General features: G+C 37.9%; 1 protein-coding gene across 1 annotated transcript in view; it reads right to left on the reverse strand.

Moving 5' to 3' along the window:
* Nucleotides 1-1,154: 1,154 nt before the first annotated feature.
* jhy (junctional cadherin complex regulator) overlaps nucleotides 1,155-20,673 on the reverse strand; it is a 29,113-nt gene continuing 9,594 nt past the window's right edge. The window contains exons 3-9 of the mRNA XM_086099022.1: nucleotides 19,194-19,863; nucleotides 12,235-12,321; nucleotides 12,015-12,100; nucleotides 8,861-9,131; nucleotides 5,888-5,974; nucleotides 2,750-2,878; nucleotides 1,155-2,188 (exon numbers count right to left, since the gene is read on the reverse strand). Of these exons, the coding sequence (XP_085955148.1) occupies nucleotides 1,982-2,188; nucleotides 2,750-2,878; nucleotides 5,888-5,974; nucleotides 8,861-9,131; nucleotides 12,015-12,100; nucleotides 12,235-12,321; nucleotides 19,194-19,863 (1,537 nt within the window). The 3' untranslated portion in view covers nucleotides 1,155-1,981. The remainder of the gene's footprint in view (nucleotides 2,189-2,749; nucleotides 2,879-5,887; nucleotides 5,975-8,860; nucleotides 9,132-12,014; nucleotides 12,101-12,234; nucleotides 12,322-19,193; nucleotides 19,864-20,673) is intronic.

Consider the following 20,673-nt stretch of genomic DNA (forward strand, 5'->3'; position numbering starts at 1 on the left):
TTTGAGGAGGTTCCATGTACATGTATTGTTGTAGTCAAGATCACACAAACAGAGACCAAGACTTTATCGAGACTGGAGAGTATCGAGGCCGAGTCAAGACCAAGACTGTATATATTAAAGAAAACAAAAACAACAACAAAAAACTGTATATTTTTTCCATTATGTTTGCAACAGAAATGTAATATTAAAACATTTTCATTCGCATCTAAGGACGAACATTTTTTGTTTTCATCACATCTTAACGAGAATTACTTCGGTCTTCTGTGCCTAAGAATCATGGGTAATGTAGTAATGGTGCAAACCAACTCATTTACATCTGTAAATCAAATGACTACATAATAGCAAAAAATGCTATCTTAACCGTGCTAAATCAATCAAAGAAACGTACAAATATTTGACACACAATCTTTCACAAATGAAGTTACAACAGACTAAAACAGACTGTAACACATTTTCCACATGTAGCTGAGATTTCAAGTGTTTTTTTTTTTAGGGCTGGGTATTAATTCTAATTTCCTCAATCGATTCAATTTCGATTCTCAAGAGTTCTGTTGGATTTGATTTCGTTTTTTCCCGATTTGTTTTGATTCACTTCAATTCAATCAGATGTCGTTTAATTCTGGCATATCAATTCTTCTTAAATGTCAAGGACATGATAAAAACTCCATCACTTAAGTGTTACACAAACATTGACATCAGCAAGGATGAGCTGAAAATATTTCATAATCAATATTTCAATAATTGTAAATATAAATTAAAGCGATTCTGAATTGTCTTTTTATTTCACGTGAATGGTAAATTTCAATCTGCTTTAAAACGGGGAAAATCCAATGAGCAGTTACAAACATTTCCAAGGATTCGTTAGTTGATAACAGCAGTCATATTTTCTCAAATCAACTCCACACAAAATCATGAAGCATGTTTCCTTTTTGTTTTAAGGTATGATTTATTTACTAAACTATGGACATCATGAATAACAATAGGTACAATTTTGGAATAGAAAAATACAGAGAGTATAAATAATAAAATTTAAGGGAACAAATTTGCAACATCACAACCTATTTTAAAGACGTTAAGAACAATAAAGCATTCATTGTTTAAAAATCACCCCTGAAAATACATGTACAGTATAGTGCCTTTTTAAACGCAGTTTTAAATGAGTTTTGACATTTACTAGCCAAAGGCTGAGCTACACTGTGTTTGTTTACACTAGAGTATCTAGTGACCAGAGCACAAGTAAGTAATATTTCCTGATGCTCATCGAATATTGTATGTTCTATGTGGGAACTTGTTACACAACAGCACTGCTATAATATGAATACAAATACATGTTGGGTTTTTTTTACTAGCTGCTTGCATCCCAAACAAAAATTGTCCGCGACCCACTTTTGGGTCTCAACATGTTAAAGTATATTATAGATATAAATGTTATTACAGGTTTTTTTGTTGTTGTTTTTTTTATGTTTTTTTAAATAGACTTTCCCTAATTTTTGTGTTATTCATGTGTGGAACATAACCCCCGTGATCTAAGGGGGACTACTGTAGTGACTTTATTCATGAGACCAAGTGCCATTAGTGTGATTATTATGTTTTGTTTTGTTTTATTACACAATTGGTCAAATAACGCACATTCTATATTGAAGTTCGAATCCACTGTAGCTTTCGCTTCTTGGAAAAGCGAAAAGGTTACCATGGAATTAGTATTTCAATGCACTGTTGTGTTGTCAATTGTGAAACAACTTACAATAGAGAAAGTCAATTTTAAAAATACTTGCAAACCTCATCTAAGACCGTATGAATAAACATGCCTGTGTGCTTTAAAGAAACTTTAGTAAAATAATTGGAATTGTTGAGCAACGCAGATAAAACAACCCCCCACCCCCCAAAAAATCATAAAAAAATAAAAAGGTAAAAATTAACAATAAACCAATACATTATCTCTTCACTAAGTGTTTATTGAATCGAAGGATTTGAGATTTCCTCAAATAACATGCACCTTTCTGAAGAGGGCCTCCTTTTCCTCTTGGTGACGTTTCATAAGATGGTCAACCGTGGCCTTTTGGGAAATGTTACAGCCCTCTAAACACGGAGCCTGTCCAATGGCATCTCCTGACTGTTGTTTTTTACTTGGTTTTGATTGAGGAAGCTGAATGAGAGGCTTGGCTATGGTCTTAGCATACTCCAAAGCCTGAGAGGAAGGGAGAGAGAGGGGGGGGGGGCAAGAGAGAGAGGGGGGGGGGAGAATGAGAGAGAGAGAGAGAGAGAGAGAGAGAGAGACAGACAGACAGACAGAGGGAGACAGACAGAGGGAGACAGACAGACAGACAGAGAGAGAGAGGGAGAAGGAGAGAGAGAGAGATGGAGAGAGGGAAAGAGGGAAAGAACGAGGGGGTAAGAGAGAGAGGGAGACAGACAGATAGACAGACAGAGAGAGAGAGCAAATGAGAGAAAAAGAGAGAGAGAGTGAGGGAGGGAGGGTAAGAGAGAGAGATTGTAACATCGAGTCTCAAATTGTTTCATAAAACATTCACATACACATCTATTGCAAATAACACAATTTAGATTTACCATGCTAATGATATCTAGCATCATGATTAACGCCGTACACCTTCAGTGTAATCAAATTGACCTTAAAAAAAGACACAATCAAATGGAGATTTGAAAAATGAAACTATTTTACTGTATCAAATACTGTCACACAATACAGTCACAACATAAAAAAAACAAATAGACACAAATTCAGACCCACTTTAATCCTGGGAACTTTCCTGTCTCTGCCTACTGGGTCCTTGGCCAACAGAAAGGGTATTTTACTGATGTTTTTGTTCTTCTCTCGGACCGCAATTGAATACAGCTTCTGTTGGGTCATCTTCTCAGCCTGGCAATGGTCAAACAATGGGAACAAATTGAATAGAAAAAAAGAAAGCGACTGAGAGATTCACATGCAGATTATGAATAGGAACCAAGCCACACAGCCCAACAAAACCAAACCCAGCAAGCTATTCACCGGGCCTATAAACAATTACACATATCATTCACTAATAGTCTTGGCCCTGGACATACGCAGACCTCCATTTAGAGTAAATTAGTCAAACATGCTCACTTTGTACAACAGGGGATTAAGAAAAGATATATTGAAGCCAAAGAGCACTTAACTTCTAATGGCTACTCTCATTTGCTTTGTAAATGTCATTTTATCTGTGGAGTAGCAAGTGAGCCTTTAAATGATGAACGGAAAACAGAGGCAGTGCACGTAAAGCACTCAATGTACAAAACCCAAATCCAAACATGTTGAGATGTTGCGTGATGTTTTCTAGATGACTTGACCTTTTCCTTATATATATATATATATATATATATATATATATATATATGGACAATTGTCCATAGGTGTGATTGTGAGTGTGGTAGGTTGTTCGTCTCTGTGTGCCCTGCGATTGGCTGGCAACAAGTTCAGGGCGTACCCCGCCTACTGCCTGGAGCCAGCTGGGATAGGCTCCAGCGCCCCCCGCGACCCTTGTGAGGACAAGCGGTTAAAAAAATGGATGGATAGATGGATATATATATATATATATATATATATATACACACAGTATCTTCTTCTTTGTTCTGTATTTGATTGTTTCAATTATATTGATATTGTATTGATTATCTTTCGATGTTGATATTTGAGAAAGTTGTGTTGTCTGTTGTTTGCAATAAAAAAAAAAAAGGGTGTCTGCAGCAGAAATTAAAAGAAAAAAAGGGCGGGGGGGGATTCGGGAAGGCGGGATTCAATCTCCATTTTTAATGCCCAAAGGGTTTGTGGCTCCTGTGGTTTCTTTTATGAAACAGGTTCAAATGTTAGTTGCCGACCCCAATGTAAGGGGATTAGGTTGAAAGCACCTGGAGAACACTGATGTGAATTAAGAGCTAAGTGTTCTGTTTAATGATCTGCAAATGGCATGGTTAGGGGGTGAGGGGAAGAGGGTGGAACCTAAAGAACTGGTGGGTGAAGATTCTGAACTTTTAGGGAGAAGAGAGATAAGAAGGGGGATACAAAAAAATAATAATAAAATAAAATAAAAAATTCAATATTTGGTCAGGTAAAGGTCATAATTCCGGTTTCTGAAAGATTCAGAATAACGTTGATCTATTGAGGTACCTTGATACGTGTTTATATGACTAAGAATTCGGGTTACGGAAGGGGTAATTCAGGGGTCTTATTTGGGTCTTTGAAAACCTAAATTAGAGCATATTTGGGGTTTTGCGCATGTTTACATGGCTTTCCAAAATCTGTTGCTTCTATTCAACTGGCAGGAAACAAACTCGTTTACCTACCGGTTGAGTAGAAACACCTGTGGCTAAAGCCAAACTGTGGCAGGGTTTTTTCTTCCTGGACCTGGAAACATTTGCCGTTTCTCAATATCAAGAACACAGAGTACGTTATTGTGATGCAACAAGTACGTTTTGGTACGCCCAGTCTCAAGAACGTACTTCCCAAGCACGCATATGTCGCTGGTGTTTTTCCGTAATTCATCGCAGTTGTATCATGTGACTATCTTTCAATGAATGTACTACTATTTCGCTGTTTCAAAATGTGTTTATTCAACATACATCGGTTAAAAACCTTACTTACGTCCGTGTGATTTCGTGAGATGTCACCAATGACGGCCCAAGTACTGTTCCAATCGAAAGTACGCATAAGCCAAGACCACACGGAATTCCCGGATGTCGTTATTTTTTGCTAGCTTAAATCAAGGATGAATCGATTGCTGCTTGGTGAAGGTTTGGCTGGGAAAATATCGCAAGATGTATTTCGTACGAATGGCAGCTGAGGTGCATCACATTTGTAAGTATTTAGTAAGTAATTTACAATATCATATATAAATATATTAATATGTATTAAATATGATTTACGACACACACACACACATTCAAAGATCATTTTTATAGCCACAATTTCAGGAAAATCAGAACAAAACAAGCAACTCACATTGGTGTCTTTCTTTTTTTTCAATATAATCCTAATTTGGATAAATCCTATGTATAATTTCAAATGATACTTCTTTAACACATAACTCGTAATTATATAACATCTAGTCACAAGGTACACAGCACGGCAATTCGTCACCAGGAAGCCTCGCAGAATACAACATCCGGGTATTCCGTCCATTCTTTGCTCTTGCTTTTTGCGTATTTTCAATTGGAAAAGTACTTTACTGATTACGTTTCATGAGATCTCAAGGACGTAAGTACGGACCAAGAACGCATATGGAGAAACGGCTTTTGTGTTGTCCACCATTTGTGTTCAGATCAGTTGTAAAAAGGTTCATAACTTGTGCGATATCAATGCTAGTTTTATTGCCCGTCAATAACTAGTCTAGTTTCCTGTACTCTCGCACTTTGTTAACTCATTCACTCCCAGCCATTTTCACTGAAGCAACCCCCTTCGCTCCCGGCTGTTTTACTGGATTTTGACTGATTTTGCAAGGCCCACAGGATATTGTGTTATATTGCTATAAAAACATGGAACCTAACAAAAGAAATATTAGTCTTTTCTTTCATCAGAGAAAAAAAGTATATTCTATGCTATAGCATTAAAAAAAAAATGCATAAACATGTTTTTGGGACCATGACAATATTTAAAACAGAACGTGTTTATAAGTTTTTGGAGCAAATGAGTTAAGTTCGCTGCTGACATAGGGGTGGAGTGCCTGAATGCCCTCTCACATTTACAATTTTTGTTCGCACAATGGGGGGGGGGGGGTATCAACTGAGAGCTGGCTTGTAATGCAAAAAAAAACCTTGTAAAGTGGGGCCCTCGTAAGTCAGAGTACCACTGTAATTTTTAATTGCAGCATCACCATATCATAGATTTGGGGATCTTAAACAGGGTGCTACTTACTTGCTTCTTAGCTGCTGTGTAATCAGGACCCAGACCTTGTAGCTTCACATCTAGCTTCAGCTCCTTGTATTCTTTCAGGGTGTATGTCTGAGAATATAGAAGAGAGAGTTGTTGGGCGCTGTTGCGAAATCCAGTTGAATTCAGTTTTATCATGATAAACAACAGGTGATCTCTGAGCACCTTTTCTACTCTTCACCAGCTACAGCCTGGTGACACTTGCAACTGCTGTTGTTGCTTTGGTTACAAAGGAAAGACAGAATTTGAGAAAGCTTAATAAGCAGTTAATGACACTGTTACACTGTCTGTTTACATGTTTTTGTTTTAAGGTGTGGTTTTGATGATAAAATTAATACAATGATTCATACCCACTTAATAGAACATGTAAACAATTCTGGCATCAGAGAAAGAGTAGCAACTAAAAATGATACAGCTTAAACTTAAAAAAAGTAAAGTTAATGCCGTCAGTCCAAGTATTATCAGCAAATTGCACACTCCACTTATGTTTGTCGAACTAAATGTGTTCCCCTGACTAAGAAGCAAACCAATGAAAACCATTAAAGCTTCTGTTTAGTTCCCATTCAAAGACCGTGTAAATGTGACAGTGAACGATTGTCTGCCGATATGTGAGCAACCATTGGCTGCAACAATGAATTGATCATATTGAAGATCGATATTTACAAGGGTTGGCAATGAAATGTATCCTGCGATTGGCTGGCAACCAGTTCAGAGTGTAATCCGAAAGACACCTGCAATAGGCTGCAGCAGACCAACTACCCTTGTGAGGATAAGAGGTTCAGATACTGGATGGATGTGTCGTGCAATTATTATGTCACTAATTATTATGCCACTCACTCGCTGTGACCAATTGAATGAACCCATTATAACAGTTTACCAAGCCCAAGAACTTCTGCTGAGACTTCACAGTGGAGGGGCTTGGAAAACTGATAATGGCGTCCACCCTGGAAGAAGGAGGGACAGCATGGTGGGGGGGGTCAGGTGCCCTGGATGGGTATCAGCGTGTGGACAACTTGTTGGTGATTGGCCAGGAAAACCCTGTCTCCTCCTCAGCAAGCGCATTGTAGTTCTTGGAGGAGAGGGGCTGAAATGGCTAGTGATCTGCACATCGTCCCTAGAAGCTGCTGCAGGAATATGTGTGTGAACAGCAATGAGGGATCAGCTGAGTTCAGCATGGTCGGCATCCTTTCCATCTATTTGGATGGCTTGCTGTCATTGAGGCTATTGCAAGACAGCAGACGCTCTGCTCATTCAAACAATCTAAAGAGTTTCAAATAAATGACTTGAGCGCATCACACTTGCCAATAGCTGATGGAGCCTCCAGCAGTGCCATCGCTCTGGCTGTCGTTGAGGCATTTAAGGCTGCCACCACATGGAAGTATTTTGTAACATCCTGTGTTATTCTCCTGAGCTAGAACTGGTCCTCGATGTGCTGAAACCACAGGTAAGTGTTGTGCTCCAAGTCGGACGTCAGGGTCACCAATTATGGAGATAAGGTCAATGACGTGATGAGGAGACGAAGCTATTCATGTTTCTTTTACTCTCCAGACAAGCAGCTACTCTCCTTTAACCTGTCCCGATTTGGTTCTGTGGGGGTTGGGTTTTTGTTTGTGTTTTGAGTGTTCGTGTTGTTTTTGTCTGTGGTTGGTGCTTTTGTCATGTGTTCCTGGTTTCTTTCATTGTCGTTATGTCCAGCTGTGTGTGTCCTCCCTTCCCAGTGTGGGTGAGAAATCAGTGCCCTCAGTCGCTTGTGTTTTCCAAGGTGTGTCTCGTTAGGTCATTAGTGTTGGTGTATTTAGTCTGTTGTGTTTGGCCAGTCAGTGTGGGTGCATTGTTGATGTTGCGTGTGGAAGGTTGTGTAACTCGTCTTGTCAGTTCAACCAAGTTTTGATAGCATAGCCAGGTCTTGTTATCATAGCCAAGTCTCGTTAGCCTAGCCACGTCGTCACAACCAAGCCATCGTCACAGCTAAGCCATCGTAACAGTCACAGCCATCGTCACAGCCAAGCCATTATCACAGTCACAGCCAAGCTAAGTCATTGTCACTGTCAAGCCATAGCCACAGCCACAGCCAAGACTTTGTCACAGGCAAGTCATAGCCACAACCACAGCTAAGACATGGCCACAGCCACAGCCAGCCAAGTCAAGGCAAGTCACTCCCCGTTAAGGGAAGTCAGGTCCTGTCACGTCACGCTCGTTTCAGTCCAGTCAAGTCTTGGTTTTCCTGCCCACCTGTTTGTCAATAAATCAATCTACGTTTACTTATCACCTCTGTTTGATCACTGAGCCTCCTTGCATTTGGGTTTACATCTCTCGCTCCGCCTCAAATCCGTGACATAACTATTTGATCTCTATCATCCCTTTGAACTAAGAAACATCATACTCAAGCCTCTGCGTTACTTTAAGGTACAAATCCCTGGTGAATGTCCATCCCTTGTGGATCATTCATCTGATACATTTTCTATCATCTTTCCATACTAAAAACAAAATAAACTACAGCCTTCTCACAAAATGCACATGTATCTTTAGTGACCTTGCATCTTACACAGGCTCTGCTGTATAATCACTTTATCATCTAACACATCTTCAAATGGCTTTACAGAGCCAGCAGTGGCCATCTTATTGCAATTAAGTGTATCTTAGAGGAGCTAGACAATTAACCTGATGCTTTGTGCCCTGAGTAACTAAAACCCTCCTGCTGGATTAAGCAGCCCCTGTGACGACGGTTGAGGGGATTACTTATGACTTCAAAGAAGCATAACCTGCCATGAATATGGGGATTAGAATGGATGTCACATTTTTTTTTCTCCTCAACCATCTTATTAGTCCATTTTACTGTTCTGTACTCATAATGTAAATACGCTTAAATGTTTGAATGACTAAAGGCCTTGGGGCATCCAAGACCACCCCATAAAAGATCTGGAAAAAAATACAGAAAATACTGAAGCTCAAACCAACCTTGTAATTGGTTCTTGTCATCGTCTTATCTTCCATCTGTGCCAAGACTTCAGCAGAGCTGTTTGTATGGTGTGGATTGATTGTCTTCACACTCTGTCTATAGCACTGCTTTGGCATAATAGGTGGCAGCTTTGTATAGACTCCCTTGTTGTCTGAAGTACTTGAAGGTAGCGTGGAGACGTTTTCGAGACTTTGTTGAATGCAGTCTTCATTTGGGCACAACTTCTCTTCGCCCTCTTTAATAATTAAGTAGCATTTTAATGCAGTTGTGCTGAAACACATAATCATTGTTTGATAAATGATAATGGTATAACAAAATACAGTCACATAGACATAACAGCACATAATTTTGGTCTGGTACTCAAAAGTAGCACCAGAGGTTGTCACCTGGTGCTCATTGTTTTTTTTGACCCAGTGACCTCATTGGCAGTGGAGAATCTATGATTCATAACTATCAGTAAGTGTTTTATTAATAGATGTTGCCTATAACAACATCTTGAGAAGTGTTCTTTAGATGCATTAACATTGTATAACTGAATACAGACCTTACCTAATTAAATACATCTAACAAAATAATCATGATCTGAAAAAGGTTTGTGGTTGGAACATATTTGTACCAAATGGTACCAATTGCTACTTTTGAGTTAATTTATAGTTCCCTTAACGCCACAAATTTTTTTAACGCACGATTAATGACCACCTCTAACTTGGAAAGCCTGCACTGGGGGAATTCCAGTCGCAACGTAACAGACATGTCCACGTCAAAATTTCATAATAATGCATAGATTTATGTTGTATTTTACAATTTTGTTAAACATTAGATAGCTCTTAATATGAAAGGAGCAATGCACTGAGCTGTCACCAACGTCTTATAAATGCAATTATGCCATCTAGTGGCAAAAAAAATTACCTCAACACAAATCAATATCACACTTTTTTTATAGTACAGTACATCTTTTGAATTTTAATAAAATTTTATGAATTCAATGACTAAAAGATGCAGCCATATTTTTGTTAGTTTAACATTTTTCCACTTTAATGTTGAGTATGAAAACTTGGACAATTGTATTGTACATATTGTACATTTAAAACAGATATACAATTTACGATTAATCGTGAGTTAATTATTGAAGTCATGGGATTAATTATGAATAAAAGATTTGCCTTACACCCCTATATATATATATATATATATATATATATGATTATTATAGTAACAAGCTAATTAATTCCAATAATCTGTGCTTACTATAGTAACAAGATATTTAACACCAAGAATCCAGTGTGCATTTTTTTTATTGACGAACCTCCAAATATGCATTTAGTCATAAGCAAAGTGTTCTGATTAAATTACTTTTATTGGGTTTAGCGGGTCAATTTATCAGGTTGTCAGTAGTTGTCAGTACCACTTAAAATATTAATATTAATTTAATATTAACACATGCACATGACAAACAGCTAGCTTCCCCAATTCAAATTCTAACGGAGGACGGTGGTGCTCCCTCTGACCACCTGAAAAGTTTCCTAGCCCAAAAAATATCAGCTATCCTCTACCTAACAACATAAACAGCTACCATTAAATGCAGCAAAAACTAGGAATGGTAATGATACATTTTTATATTTTTGGGACGAAACAGAATGCAGATATCCCAAAAATGGAAAAATCTAAAAAATTAAACAAAATGGACGTAAGTGTTTTTCACATAGCAGCAACGGTATCCTGGTTTAAGGCAGGTACTTTCACTATGACTGTATATCACTGGAAAGTAGGATATTAATCTGTGCAGCCCACACGCTCAGAGCCCAATCGGGACATGGTGGAAGGGATTGGGCGGAACAAACCATTTTTGAGGAAGGCTCGGTTCTGTATTTTTGCTGTTAAAATATTACATACAATTCAACTGTTAGAATAAATGTGCATAAGTTATCCCATATTTATTCTTATAGTATTGCAAAACATGACTTATGCTCAGGACAGGAACTGTGCCTTATTACAAGTTAGATGATAGACTTTGTGGATGAACTGTTGAACTTTGACTGTTGAAACCTTCAGCGCAGAAGAAAGACACGTCTGTATTATTATTTGCACTATGACTCATATCCTTGAAGGTTGCTGCTGTGTGACCCCTCCCCTTTAGAGCAGCAACATCTGTGTAAACTAAGGAAAATCAAATTAAAAAGAGGATTTGGTGGAGTGTGCTCAGAGCGGGTAGGAGATTGTAATCTGTGTACATCTCTGTCCGTTCTCCTCGCGAGTAAAAAATAATGTAAATCTCTTGTCTTCCTTCCTTGTCTGTTATTTATTAAATGTTCTAGTTTAATTAACCTGACATCAACAAAGTACTTTATGGTTATGCACTTTTACAGCTTTTTTTAAGGCGAACGGTTTAATAATAATATTTTGAATACTACCTTCTAAATCGGGCTAGAAACGCAGAGGAGATTTACCGCATTTGAATTAGAACAAAAAAAAAACCTGCTCTCCTTCAAAGAGAAAAGCTTTTCTGATTTAAATTGTGCTTCATCCTTTTCAAAGATATTGCTAACAAGTCTTCGGAAAGCTCCATGTTTCATGATATCCGCCTCCATTGTCAACGAATAACCTGTATTGATAAGGCCACCTTCATTCAAAATGTATGAGTGGTCGCTGTCAGTTGTCTGAACCAGAGAATCTGCCTAAAAACACATAAATTCAGTCACTTGAAAAATTACACAGACGTTAATGGGAGAAAAGTTGCCAGCTCAAAATCCAGTTTCTTATCATTAATGTCAAACAATGTCAATTAAATAATGTATGCTCCGCTATGACCGTATAATTAGAAACAAATGGTCCAGTTCAATGAAATATTTGTACAAGAGGCCTTACTCAACAGGCAGCTATAAAATATTGAATGTATACATTTATCTGTGGGATTAATGATTTAGGAATGAAATGGTTACGTGCTTGTTAAATACAAGATTAAAGTCTACATGATACCAGATTTGGAGGCTTGGTACAGCCGCTTCTTGTGTGTTGCTTCTTATGTAATGTTACCCCCCCCCCCCCCCCGGAGAAAATATACTGTTATTGTAAAAGTAATAGTAAAACCTAATAAAATACAAACTTCATATATATATATATTTTTTTTTTTTTTTTTTTTTTACAGTAAATCACCTTTGCAATTCGGGGCTTCTCTCCATGCTACTGAAGTCGGGTTCCATGTTCCCCTGTTGTTCACTTTCTTCAATGATATGGGTGACCTGAGGTTAGAGGTGGTTTAACACTTTAGGCACAAATAAAGGAGTCCCAGCAAAGAAAATAAACTACACCGTACATAAAATACATCCTTATGCGAAGACTGTCTCCAAACTGGGATAACAGAGTACATGCATACCTTCAATTGTTGGGTTAAACTTTGGTCTGGATCTGAACACTCATTTGGACACTCAGCAGTGGCTACCTTATGAGCAGCTTGATGCAACTTCGCAAAAGTACAGAAAGAAAGCAACTTCAATAAACAGTTGTAACACATTTAACAATAATTTTAAAAATCTGGTTGTATAAGATACTTAGTCCTGGACATTAAGAAAGACAAGAACCAAAATCTGTGTCTTGCCCGACCGACTCGTATCCATGACTCTCCAGGTCCAAAGATGCATGAACTACTTTCACTTCCAACATCAGCCCAAGCAGGTACTTAAACCCTGGACCTCCAGATTAAGACTGATGTCTAGGGAAGACCAAAACTGCCAAAATAAAAAAATTAATAAATAAATGACTAAAAGTGAAAATAAAATAGATAATTATAAATGGAAAACAACTATATATATAATGTTATATATATATATATTATTATATATTGTTATATATAATGTTGTTTTATTTCAATTTATATTAATTTTTTGTATGTAATTTTTGAATTTCCATATCCGTTTTTATTTTCGCTTTTAGTCATTTATTTATTTATCTATTGATTCGTTCATTCATTCATTAATTTATTTATTTTTAATTTTGGCAATTTTGGTCCTCCATAAATGTTGACTGATAAAATTAGACTCTAGAGGAATAAATTTGAAATGACCAATTGCTTTGATGCAGCTTCAGATCAACATCTGTAAAATCAGTGGCAGGTTTACAATTGTTACGCAAAACACCCAGTATGTGTATGTATATATATATATATGTGTGTGTGGGGGCGGGGGGGGGGGGTGCATGCATGCGTGCGTGTGTGTGTGAACATGCACAAATATGTGTTTGTCCCTGTCATTGCCTTTTGACACCCATTACGAAACTCCCAATCAAATGGAGCCAATAATCTTGCCAGAATTGCATTTGGAGGATGGTAACCTGTGTAATATATTTTCTTCTAAATTGGGAGACCAGTAATTGCTTTTCCACGAGGCAATGTCACAACAAAGTCTGGCAATTGCACCTGGCTGTATTACCTCCTGTACCCCAGAAACATCTTTTTTGCAATGATGACATCAAAGAGGATGTGGATCTTGAATTGCATTTAGCTGCTATTGTAGACAGCCTAGGTAATCTTGATTGGGTGTTTAGAATGAGGCAGGGGCAGAGGCCTTCCCAAAGCTTTGGTCTAAAGCTATTAAAATATTGTACATTATGTTACCCTAGCTTTGAAGTGAGGGCCTGCAAGACGAGACGGGACCGTGAGCGCAATAGCAGAAGATTGATCTGCTACTTCTGTTATTATCAAAGAATACTAGTCTCAACGAACCTACTCGTTGCTACTGCCACAGTCCCACTTTGATGGTGGAAGCAATTGCCACATTAGAAACGGGTGTACATTTAATAATGTGTAATTACAAAATTACAACAAGGACCAAATGTGGTATTGTGGGATGGTAACAACTGGCTTGTGTTGAATGATTTTCCCCTGTGAGGAATCAAAATGATTTACTGTCAACGGTCTTATCTTCTTTGGTCTTCCTCTAGACCTTCTGCCTGGCATTTGGAATCTCAGCATCCTTCTGCCAATATACTCACTATCTCTTCTCTGGACATGTCCAAACCATCTCAGTCTGGCCTCTCTGACTTTATCTCCAAAGTCTCTAACATGTGCTGTCCCTCTGATGTACTCATTCCTGATTCTATCCATCCTGGTCACTCCCAAAGGGAACTTCAGCATCTTCATCTCTGCCACCTCCAGCTCTGCCTCCTGTTTTTTCCTCAGTGGCGCTCTCTCCAGACCAAACAACATTGCTGGTATCACCACTGTTTTATAAACATTTCCTTTAATTTTAGCTGAAACTCTTTTATCACACATCACACCTGACACTTTTCTCCACCCGTTCCAGCCTGCCTGCACACGCTACTTCACTTATTTTCCACACTATCCATTGCTCTGGACTGTTGACCCTAAATACTTAAACTCCTCCACCTTTTTGGTCTTTTCTCCCAGTAACCTCACTCTTCCATTCTTCCTCCCATTCACACACAGATACTCCGTCTTGCTACGGCTAACCTTCATTCATATATATATATATAGGAGTGTCAGGCGATAAAAAATAATAATAATTTATTAGAGCTGTCAAACAATTACATTTTTAATCAGATTAATCACATCTTAGAATTTTGATTAATCCCGATTAATCGCTTAATTAAAAAGGCTTTTATCAAAAATTTTTGCTTGCCAAATTTAAAGAGCACCTGTTATGTGTTTATTTTTTCTACATTTAATGTTATGGGGACGTCTTCAAAATGTGTGCATGTAGTGCATGTAGTTATGTTTATTGCTCAAACACAACCTGTGCTACCTTTAATGTAACTATCTGCTGTCAGCTAAAGGATCAACTGCCCTCAATATTTAAAGTGTGATTAATCTGCGTTAATACATTAGCACTACTTAGTTAACGCTTCAACTTTGACAGCACTAATATATACAGGTAGTCCTCAACTTACGAACATGATGGGTTCCTAGAGGTTGTTTGTAAGTCTAATTTTTAAATCGAATCACATTAAATTTTGGTTCAAATAATTTTTTTTAAATGTATCAAATACATTTAAAAAAATAATAATAATACAAATATGGAAAAAATATATATATACATACATACTTTCTATACAGTACATAAATTACATTTAAAAACATACAATAAATTACATCATCTATCCATCCATCATCCATTATCTGAACTACTTTTCTTCACAGTACATTACATTTTTACACAGTGTAATCCAATAAAATCACAATAAATATGCTTACTGTAAATAGATGGTTGAGGAGTTATTGAGTTGATGGGTGTAACAGTCTCAGGAAACTATGTTTTCCGACTGTCAGTGAAGTACACATGAATTGTGATTGGTGCGTATAACGAGTCAAGATGGCGACCGTCTGAAGAGATAGTGTACGTTTTACTACTACGCCGATAAAGAAGACGACTGAAAGCTGCATTTCATGAATATCCTCGAGGAGGGCCTCTGAAATGTACTCACAGTGTGGCGGCAATATCGAGTGCGTGCGCTGGCCAATAATACTGTACCATAATGTATGATGTGGAACGCAAAATACAGCTTTCATAGACAACAGTCAGCCTTGGTTCGTATCTGCGAATGTTCGTAACTCGGATGTTCGTAACTAGAGGACTATCTGTATGTATATATATATAAAAAATATATGTATATTGTACTTTTTGTAACTTTACAAGGAATATTATTATTCGATTTTTTTTACATCGATGCATCTTTTGAGCAATTTAAATGTTTTTCGATGTATCGTCACAGATATATTAATATATATGCGGTTATTTTGAATAGAGAATTTAATCTCTTAAGTGAAATAATTGAATATAGAACAATTATTATTAAGTAAGATGTGTCTGGCAATTGAAAACTAATGAGCAAATTCAGAGCGATATTGACAAAACCCAAGGGTTCAAGAGAGGGAAAGCCTCCGGCTCTGTTTACCACTACACAAAGCTAACGGCTCTTGACTATGTAAATGGTGATGATATGAGACATTGTCGAGGGCTGGGGCTCAGATGGGTGGACAAGGTTGAGGGTATTATAGCCAGAAAAAACAGTCATGTGGCCCAACAAATGGTGAATGCGTGCTATCCAGACCAATTATGCCACTGTGCCAGGTGCATGGATGTCTGAGAGCCTATTGGGAGCCATGTCTCTGATGTTCTGGTTGTACACATCAAGTCATAATAAGCACTACATAGCCAGACAAATATGTATGGCTCTTTCATATGGTTGAAGAGAAGTAAAATGAAACCCTGCAAATTAATTTCCCGGGTGGGGTTAAAGCAAACATCATAGGACATGATACATGATACAAATAAATCAGAAAAGGGTTGCTTGGTGCAGGCATAGCACAAAGATGCCAATAATGTTTTGGGTAGCAAAGCTGCATTCAACTCCAAATGAAAAGTAATCAAGCTAACCATACGGACTTTGGAACTAGGGATGGGAATCTTTGACTGTCTAATGATTCGATTTGATTGCAATTTTTGGGTCTGCGATTTGATTCAGAATCGATTTTTGATTCAGAACAATTTTTGATTCAGAACAATTTTTGATTCAGAACAATTTTTGATTCAAAATGATTTGATTGACAATTATTTCTGCTTCAATTTATAGATGTGTAAAGAATCATCATGATCTTCTCCAGTTGGACTCGCTAAAGCTAATTAGTGCGCTACTCACGGCACTTTTATCACAAAAAAAACGGCTATTCATACAAAATGCTTCAGGAATGTATAGAGAGAAGCATCTTAACATTACTCACCGGCATACGCTCTTCCTACGCTGCAAAAAAAAACTTTTATTGGAATAACTTGATCGTGACGTTTTCCTTCTACTCTCTAATATTCCTACAACTTAACAGTGTATCAGAACATGCAGAACCACACTGCCCCTAATTGGTCAAATCGTGTACAACATGAACAGCGCTCACAATAAAGGCACACACAAACAAGGGCAAGACAGTATAAAATAAAAAAAATTAAATCGATTTCGGGACATTTAAAATCGATTCTGAATCGTACCAAATGAGAATCGCAATTCTTATGAGAATCGATTTTTTGGGCACATCCCTATTAGGAACATTACATTAACATTTGGTGTATAGGAGGATATTTGGTGAACACCTGGCCTCTGCTAGTCACAAGCCCAGATAAAAATAAATGTTTTAAATAAATAAAAATGAGAGGGTTTTGACAGGAAGGTCACCGACAAAAAAAAAAAGCCAAACAAATCATGCGAGCGAACTTGCTGTGGTGACCCCTGCTGGGGCAAGCTGAAAATCAAATAACAGGGTGGAGGGTTAGGTTTTCCAGAGTAGTTTTAGTTTTAAAGGCAAAGATAATTCCCTTAAGAGTTTATTGGGGAAAAAATAAATGCTAACCCTTACTTAGCCATAATACAAACAGCATTGCTGAAATTTAAATAAAGACTAGTTTTGAAACAATCCATCCATTATCTGAACCTCCCTTGAATCCTATATTCATAGTTAGAACCTACTAATACTTGTATAAGCGCTAGTGCAGCTCCTGGTGGTCATTCCCTTTTATGTCAGGTAAAAATTTGTAAAGAGTCATTTGTTGATTTTGCACTATTAGTAATTTACTGAAATTAAAAGCTATTTCAATCAAAAACATCCAAACAGGCCACATTACGTTTGAATATACAGTAGGACCCCTTATTTGATAGCAGCTTCCAGTCATGGCCTTCAAAGCCGCCTCTGCTGGCCCAAACACTATCTGAAGCACTTGCCCTACATTTACAACAGTCTTTTGTCTTCATTGCGGAGAGTGTGTCTTGGTTGTCCAGCTTCCAGTCATTTGTGTTTTTTGTCCAATCAGATTTCAAACTCTTTGTGTTGCCATGTAAATAAAATCTTCCTAACGCCTTCTGAATCCCGAGTGCTAGCGTTGAATATACACACAGTGTCGAAATGGCTGTTTCATTTTCTAACCACCAATGTTGAGAGTGACATTATTTTGTCCTCTGATTGGTTCAGCTAATCTGCTAATTTTGCCTTTCTGATTGGTTGTGGTAAATATGCACACCAAATATGCAAGGGATGCTGGCCATGAATGATTAAAAATAATTTTTCAAGGTGCACTTTTCAAGAAAAACTGAACAATTTAAGGACAGATCAACCAACACCATTGCTGACTAGTTTGTCTCAACTCGTAAAGGTTTTTGGGGGAGCACTTTCAGAGCAACATGTATGAGCGGTATAGCTAGCTTACACAGACAGGCGGGAGCAAAGAAAAAATGAGCATGATGTATTTTCTCTTAAGTTTGAATGTTTGTGTCATGTTATTAAAAAAAAAAGTTTTTTCTTTTTCTATTTTGAGAGCTCAGTATTATTCATTCAGCAGCCTGAAACCTGAAACCTGAAACCCTTCACCTTAACCGGATACTTCAGAGTCCCACCAGAGTCGTGAAGTTATCAGGAGACCAGAGGAAGGATCAAAGGAAGGAAAGATTAAGTGAAATCCAACACCAACCAGGCATCACCCTCCACCTACAGAGCTACAAATCCAAAATCTTTCACCAACCCCAGATACATCTGAATTCCAAAAGGATTAGGGAAATATTAAGAGACCAGAGGAAGGACTAAAGGAAGAAAGGAAGGAATTTAGGAAGGCTGGATGAAGCTGAGTGAGATCGACAAACGCCAGAGTTTCAAGTAGATGCTGGTGTGGTGAATCTGGCATGCATGAGAACCTCCACCAAAGAGAGGAGCCGTTTATTAGAGAAATATTAATTGTGAGATGCTATATTGTAGTGTAGACATTTGGAAGCGTCTGGACCTGGATTTGCCACCTCTGTTCAAATAACAATCAATTATGGCTCAGATTCAGCATCAACCAATGACCAAACAGGTGAGCCGTGATTGGACGTTATCTGAGCCCACTCAGCTTGCAAACGTCACCCATTAACCAAACTCAGAAAACAGGTGAGTCGTGATTGGTTGTTTCCTAAGCCCTGAGCAACTGTGATGTCATTTTCAGTCAAAAGCAAAATGGCCGCTCCCTGAGATGGGTGCATTTTGCTGCTGTATTCAAATTCCACAAATGCAACATTAACCAGAAGGCCTTGTTTAGACTAGTGGGGCTGCATAGAAATAAATATTCTAAAGAACATTTTTGTGTTGAACCCCACTGAAGGCCAAAAACTCACCGCCCGCCACTGAAAATTTCACAATTCTTAAGTCCATTGAACTTGAGACTTTTTGGAGAGTTTCTGCTTCAATTTTGGTGTGTGCAAGATGTCAGCATAAAATAGCTGCTATACTGGTTACAGCAGCCCAATTTTTATTATGTGAAGATATAAGGTACTGATTAACAGTTCAAAAACTCTATCATCTTCACGTACCTTTTTCACAACGCGAGCCTTGTTCTGCTGAAGTGTATGCATATTCACATAGGATCCATTACCAGATGTGCTGCGGCCCAGTGTTATTCTGTTACGTTCCACAAGGTCTTCTGTGTGCGTATGTCGTTTTTTCTTTCCAGGAGTCTGAGAATTCTCTGTTGTCAGTGAGATTTTAAATGATCCTCCAGGTATGTGTTGCAGTTCCTTCTGGTAGTAGGTTTGATATTCTTTTAAGCACTTAACATGCATGTGCTCTGTCGTCTCAAGAGATCTTTTAATATTTGTATCCACATTGGCACAGCTATTCTTTGGCTGGTCTTCGGATTGCCTGTTGGTAGTGCAATCACTGCAACTATGAGATGGGTGGGATTTTGGTGAGCTATGACACAAACCATTGCTGTGATAGCATTGGGTTGTTATTGAGCTGACCTGATCATCTTGGGGGTGTAGGTGGTATGGCTGATTACAGTCACTGCTAGAAATATTAGGAGTTACTGAACTTGTGTCAGCGATATATTTGTATCCTCTTATAAATGGCTTCTGCGATTGAAAGTGGTGATGTTCCGGGACAGAGAACTTTAAACTCTCAGAGATGACATCTCCCGTTATTTTTGTGCTCCAGTTTGGGTGGCAGCACAATTCTGAGTAGGCATCACTGACATCCAGTTTGCTGTAATGTAAAAGGAAACAGAAGAAGACACTGAGTACACATAGCCAAACACTTGCATCTGCCTCTGCATCTGCATTTTAGCAGGATAATTTCCAATAATTATAATAATAATATAATTCCCTTTGCATTTATGTTCCTTGACTGCAATTTACTGTGGGTCAAAGTTGCTTTTTTTTTTAAGTGATCCATTGTAAACATTTTGAGTGAGTTCTCAATAGTGTTCCCTCATATCTCGTTGCATTCCAAAAAACTAACCGCCATAAATGAAATCCGCAAAGTAGCGTTTGACTTTTGTTTGTTTGTTTATTTGAGTTTTGTTTTTTGAGGGGGATTTATGCCTCTATTATGTAATTATGAACCACTCCACACGGGTCCTATGCTTCTAAACACTTGTTACACTTAATAAATTTTAATTCATTCACTCCCAGCCATTTTCACTGAAGCAACAACCCCCTTCGCTCCCCGCTGTTTTACTGAATTTTGACTGAATTTGCAAGGCCCACAGAATATTGTGTTCTATTGCTTTAGAAAACATGGAACCTACCAAAAGAAAGATTAGAGTATCTTCTTTCATCAGGAAAAAAAAAGTATATTTCTATCTGTTTCTGTTTTGCAGCAATTAGCATTAGAATATAGCTAAGTTGCATCATTATTCACAAATCTATTTAAAACTGGGGGGAAACAGCTTGTTGCAACATGGTTGATCTCTTATACTCTGCTGCCACCTGCTGGCCGTTTTTATAATAACTACCATTGCTTCAACCGTTCTCTTCAGTTCAGAGGCTACATCAAAGCCTTCTGTATGCTCTA

This window comes from Leptonotus elevatus, chromosome 16, assembly GCF_054856555.1.
Source record: "Leptonotus elevatus isolate MCC_2025b chromosome 16, RoL_Lele_1.0, whole genome shotgun sequence".
Lineage (NCBI taxonomy): Eukaryota > Metazoa > Chordata > Actinopteri > Syngnathiformes > Syngnathidae > Leptonotus > Leptonotus elevatus.